Below are 5,898 nucleotides of genomic sequence, written 5' to 3'. Positions count from 1 at the left end.
GCCCCCAAGAGTCCTGGCTACCCAAAGTCCGTTGGATAAGAGTGTGTGGACCACTTGCTATCTTGCCTGGGCACCTACCAGAATATAGGGAACCTGTTCCTAGCCATCCATCATCTAGGACAGGGTTGGTGGCCACACCTCTCAGGTGGGGCAACCGAGGACTGGAGATATTAAATAACTTGCCTACGGACCCACAGTTGGTCAGGACGGAAGACCTGACTCCTCAAGGGGAGAAAGCTATAGGGTACTCAAGCGTGTGCAGCCCTGGTCCAGCCATGCCCTGCTCTGTGCCTCAGTTTCCCATCTATATAGGATGAGGCTGGACAGAGGGTCCCTGAGAGCCCCCCACTGGACACCAGCACAGAGCCCCCTGGAGGATGCCCCAGGGTTCCTTTCACCTGACACAGCAAGAGCACGTTAAGAAGGAGGTCAGGTCACTTGCACCCTTCTTATTTTGAATTTCTGTGCCTAAATGGTGCCCCAGCTACTCGCTCCATCTGAGCTGATGTTTTGTTTTGGTTTTTTTTTTTCGGTACGCAGGCCTCTCACTGCTGTGGCCTCTCCCGTTGCGGAGCACAGGCTCCGGACGCGCAGGCTCAGCGGCCATGGCTCACGGGCGCAGCCGCTCCGCGGCACGTGGGATCCTCCCGGACCGGGGCACGAACCCACATCCCCTACACTGGCAGGCGGACTCCCAACCACTGCGCCACCAGGGAAGGCCCTGAGCTGATGTTTTAATTGGCCCTTTTCCTAATTTGTCTCAGACATTCTAACTTGTATTCCAACTCACATCTTCATTCAGCCATTTATTTCTCAAATATTTCCTAGAGCATCTATCACGGGTCAGGTACTAATAAAAGGGACTGATACGGTACCTGGTGTGTGCGCAGCCCTGATCTGGTGCCTGACTTAACACTCACACCAGCTTCGTGAAGGTTATTGGGCCCCTTTTGCAGGAAACTGAGGCTCAGAGAAGTTAAATAACTTCCAGGCACTGCCTCATCTTGTTCACTTACCTGGGTCACAGACAGAGTCATGCATAAAATGAACCCCAGGACTCCCGCTGCCCACCCTCCCCTGAGTACCAGGGAGACGATTCTGAAGTCAGACCGGCCTGCGTTGGTGCCCTGCCCCCCATTTACCAGCTCTCGATCCTGGGCAGCTCAAAGTCTCAGTTCTTTTACCATAAAATGGAGACAAAAACCTCCTACCACGCAGAGCTTCAGATGAAGTGAGGGGGTGGGTGTCGAGTGCAGGATGTATAGCCTGCACACCACAGGCATTTGGCTTGGCTGGCTGGTCACGCTCAGGAGCCACGTGACCTCGGCTAAACCTCAGTTGCCTCATCTGTTATTGGAGTCACGATAGATTATCATGGGTGTCAAATCAGATAGTGGCTGTGAAGAGCCTGTGTGTATGTGAAGTGGGTATAACAAGTTGCTAGTAAATGTTTGCTTAAAGATGAAGAGAGAGAAAAGGGACGGATACATACCAGCCTCCTTGCTGTGGACGCTGAGATTTTATTTACACATGTAATATGAAATGAAATACTGGTTTTTCTGGACAAGCCAGCAACTCTCTCTCAAGTAATCATTAAGCTACTACCTTTGCTTAAAGTCACCTCATTTAAAATTCAGAGCAACTCGATAACATAAGGATCCTAACTCTAAGAGAAGGTTGTGCTCAGCCTGGGAGCGATCAGTCCAGCAAAGGGCCAGGCCCAGGTTTCACATCTAGCAGTTGGGCGGATGGCTAGGTGGGCAGTGGAGGGCTCAGCAGTGGGGGCTATGGAACCCACCAGGACCCACCAGGAACCCCAACACAAGTGGGCACTCACCGTTCTCTCTTGTTTTCCTGGCAGCCTTGGAGCATGGCAAGTCCCAAGAACGCCAGGAGCCCTGGATGGACAAGACCCATAGCCCAGTGCATGGCAGGGACCAAGCCAAAAGCATCAGCCCCTGGCCCAGACCTCCCACGTCCAGGAACTGAAGAGCACTTAGGTGGGCTTGAGACTTGGGGCTTGGTCGGGGGGATAGAGGTTTGAAGACATTTGAAATACAAATGTGCATACTTCAGTGGATGCCGTGAGAAACAGGGCAGCTCACTTAACTTGTGTTATCCCAAAGTAGACACTGAGACAGGGATTTGGTGCAAGTGGTTTATCCAGGAGACAAGGCCAGGAGGTATGGCAGGGGAGTGGGAAACCGAGGAAAGGAAGGGCAGGAAACCAGTACGGGATGTCGATGAAAAGATTACCACTGTGGGCAACTCGGGCTCGGTCCCAATGGGGGTTGTCTGGGAGACCGTATGGATCACACCTTAGAGCTGTCCCATCCCAGCGGCGAGGAGGCCAGCCTGCTATCCCCTGGTCCCATCCTCCATTGGCAGAGGTACGCTCCAGAACGTGCCGCAACGGCCCAAGAAAGCCCTCACGGGGAGAGTCCCAGGTGCTTCCAATAGAAGCCCGTGGGATGTTCCAAAACAGTCAACGCCAGTGAGGCGGCATGGCCGGGCACTGACAGTGTCTGCTACAGCGCCAGCTCCTGGAAAAAACGTCTGCCATATGCATGCAACCCTTCAAGATGTCCTGCTCTGCTCCTGGCCCTATGCAGGCACTGGGGAAGCAGGGACAATCAAACACCGTGCTGGCCTTCAAGTTTAGTAAGGAAGCGGATCTGTAGAAAATAATGTAAGATGCCATGGAAAAGGCACAGGGACAAGGTGGGAGGCTCTTACTCTAACACCAAAGGGCATTTGAAATGATATATGGGTTGGGTCTTGAAGGACACATTGGAGAAGGGCTCCTGGGACACATGTCCCTTGAAATCAAATGGACAGTGGTTTGTGCATTTGGGGAGAGGAAGGATTCTAAGCTTTCCCAAGATTCTCAGAATGGCCTAGGGCTCAAGTGAGGTTTAAGAAACACTGTTACTTTTTGAGGCAGGGAAAGAGGATGGCACTTGAGGCGGAAGGAGTGGCATGTGCAAGAAAAAGCAGGGAGTATGGGAAATGAGGCGAGAGAGGAAGGGCCGGCCAGGCTGAACCTGGAGCCCAGCGTCCTCAGAGCTGCCCCCATCATCCGCTGGCGTGCGCTCAGCCGACAGTAGGGAGGGTGGAAACCCACCAGCCGCATCCCTGCTCTTCCGGAGCATGGGATTTCACAACAGCCGGAAGTGGACGATGTACCACAAACACACTGCGTTTCACAAGCAAGAAGCCTCTTGGGGACGCTGGACTCTTCCAGGTTGCCCATGGCGAGATGGATTCAGCCAGGTTGGGTGTAGGGGTCTGACTGATGCCCGACTGGGCCTATCCAAGGTGGGCTGGAGGAGAGGGATATTCACAGCGTTTCCAGATTCCCACGGCTCATCCCAGACAGACCCAGCCATCTCCCCAAGTCCTTGCCCCCAAAGCACACTGACCCATGCTAGTCCTTAAGAGTGTGGTCCTTCCAGATGCCCACGACAGCCAAAGCTCCAACTCCAGCATGACCACGCGGGAGCTGCAGGAGTACTGGCGGACCCAGAAACGCTGCTGGAAGCACGTCAAACTGCTCTTCGAGATCGCTTCCGCCCGCATCGAGGAGGGGAGAGTCTCCAAGTTTGTGGTAAGCAGAGACCAAAAAGTGACGGCACGCCTTCACGGCCTCCTTCCCGGCCCTGGGCAAGGCTGGTGGCACCTCAGTCTCCCTGACCAGGAAATGGATTGACGCACTTTAACTCACAGAAGTCTTCTGGCAAAAAATGATCCAAAAGCGAGATTTCACGCTCAGCACCGTGAGGACTGGAGAGTCAAGGTGCCTGAGTGTAAGAAGCAAACTGCCCAGTTCAATCCCATGTTACCCGGTATTTTCATCTGGGTCCCTTCTTCATTGTTTTTGATATCCTCATATCATTTTTATTATGTACCTCAGTTTTTCTTTAAAGTGGATCACTTTTTAAAAACACTGAATAGATTCATTTCAAAGGGAAGTACCTTAAATGGAAAACCAGTATCACAGGGCATAAGAAAAGGTCATTATAAAAGTAAATACAAAAAAAAAAAAAAAAAAAAAGTAAATACAAGGAAAGCTCAGGGCTGTTATTAAATTCTAGCTGGTCACCATGGCTGGTGGAAAGCTGGGCTTGGGGCTGTTTTTCTTTGGAATGGAATTTCAGCCTATGTTGGGGGAGAGGTTAATGACTACGGAAGAGCCACACAGCCTTTCTTTGCCCCCCACCATTCCCCAAATGGGAGTGGAGTAATAATAATAGCTGACCCTGAGTGCTGACTGCACGTCATGGTTTCAGTGCATTAATTCATTTAATCCTCACCCAGTGAGGCAGGCTACTATCCTCATTCTCTGGATGAGAAAACGGAGGCTCAGAGACGTTAAAGCACCTACCTAAAACCACACAGCTAGACCGTGGCGGGCTGGAATTATAAGCCAGGCAGTCTGCGCCCTTAATCAGCATTCTCTTGAAAGAGAAGAGAAGAGAATCGTTTTCTTACTTATAACGTCACTGCCAGTATATCACCTAAAACCATCTCCCAGGAGTTCCACACCTGGAAAACACAGATCTTATTAATCCAAGCCTCCCAGCTCAGGAACCTGAGGCCCAGTTTTGACCACTAAAACCAAGAACGCCCCAGGTCCCCCGCACGGCAGGTTCCTGTATGCCCTTTCTGCCCCAGGATGCCTCCACGTCGCTGTGTTTGTTATTCTCCGGTTGACTCTTGTCACGATTCGCTGTTACAGCTCAGCCAAGGCTAATGGCAATTTAAAACAGAATTGCAGAAAACCATCCCCCATTTCCAGGGTATGCTTTAAGGTCATCATTATTTTATTTCCCGGGCTCCCTCTGTCAGTTCAAACCCTCCGTGACAGTGTAGTCAAAGGCCCTCTCTCTTTGCACCGCAGATGTACCAAATCGTCGTCATCCAGACGGGGAGTTTTGACAGCAACAAAGCCATCCTGGAACGGCGTTATTCAGACTTTGAGATGCTCCAGAAGAAACTCTTAAAGACCTTCCGGGAAGAGATCGAAGATGTCGTCTTCCCCAAAAAGCACCTGATGGGGAACTTCACCCCGGAGATGATCTCCGAGCGCAAGCTGGCCCTCAAAGAGTACCTAGGTCTGCTCTACGCCATCCGCTGCGTGCGTCGCTCGCGCGAGTTCATCGACTTCCTCACGCGGCCCGAGCTGAAGGAGGCCTTCGGCTGCCTGCGCGCGGGGCAGTACACCAAGGCCCTAGACATCCTGGTGCGCACGGTGCCGCTACAGGAGAAGCTGACGTCCCACTGCCCCGTGATGGTGGTGCCGTCCCTGTGCGCCATGCTGGTGTGCCACCGCGACCTGGAGTGCCCCGCCGAGGCCTTCGCCGCCGGGGAGAGGGCTCTGCAGTGCCTGCAGGCCCGGGAGGGCCACCGTTACTATGCCCCGCTGCTGGACGCCATGGCCCGCCTGGCCTACGAGCTGGGCAAGGACTTTGTGTCCCTGCAGAAGAGACTGGAGGAGAACCAGCTCCGGAAGCCCGCCCCCCGGGGCTTCACCCTGAAGGAACTCACCGTCCAAGAGTATCTGTACTGAGCCACTCCCCGGGGTAGCTGGAGAATTGGGGATCACCATGGCTCGTGGGCTTTTGGGGGTTGATTCTGAGCAGAAAGAGCCACTTTGGGCTCTAGCTTGTGGGATGACTTTGAACAAGCCCCTCCTCTGGTCCTCCGTTTCCCCATCTATGTTGAGCGGAGATGCTTCCGGGCATCCTTGGAAGCCTCTACTTTTGTCCTGTGTCCCCTTGATGCCAGGCCCACTTCGTCTCAAAACCACAAACCCAGCTGCCAAAACACTGGAGAGTCATATCAACCTTACTGGTCCTTCTGTAGGTTGCTGGAGGAGAGGTTTGAAGTGCACATCAC

General features: G+C 53.0%; 1 protein-coding gene across 2 annotated transcripts; it reads left to right on the top strand.

Moving 5' to 3' along the window:
• The first annotated feature begins 1,870 nt into the window (after positions 1–1,870).
• On the top strand, positions 1,871–5,569 carry SNX20 (sorting nexin 20). 2 transcript variants are annotated; one of them, XM_065899553.1, is made up of 4 exons: positions 1,871–2,000; positions 3,456–3,607; positions 4,901–4,971; positions 5,464–5,569. In XM_065899553.1, the coding sequence occupies exons 1-4, from the start codon at positions 1,871–1,873 to the stop codon at positions 5,567–5,569; spliced, it is 459 nt and encodes a 152-aa protein (XP_065755625.1). The 2 variants fall into 2 exon arrangements, with proteins under 2 accessions (XP_065755625.1, XP_065755624.1); XM_065899552.1 differs by having other exon boundaries at positions 4,901–5,569.
• The last annotated feature ends 329 nt before the right edge of the window (positions 5,570–5,898 follow it).

Source organism: Phocoena phocoena, chromosome 20 (genome assembly GCF_963924675.1).
Source record: "Phocoena phocoena chromosome 20, mPhoPho1.1, whole genome shotgun sequence".
In the NCBI taxonomy this organism is placed as follows: Eukaryota; Metazoa; Chordata; class Mammalia; order Artiodactyla; family Phocoenidae; genus Phocoena; species Phocoena phocoena.
This window is presented reverse-complemented; position numbering and strand designations above follow the sequence as displayed.

Bases quoted from the DNA above. Each gene is read 5' to 3' on its own strand.
- SNX20 (XM_065899552.1), top strand. From the start codon at position 1,871: ATGGCAAGTCCCAAGAACGCCAGGAGCCCTGGATGGACAAGACCCATA. The intron at 2,001-3,455 runs GTGGGCTTGAGA...TGGTCCTTCCAG, and splicing joins AGGAACTGAAGAGCACTTAG to ATGCCCACGACAGCCAAAGC. The intron at 3,608-4,900 runs GTAAGCAGAGAC...TTTGCACCGCAG, and splicing joins GGAGAGTCTCCAAGTTTGTG to ATGTACCAAATCGTCGTCAT.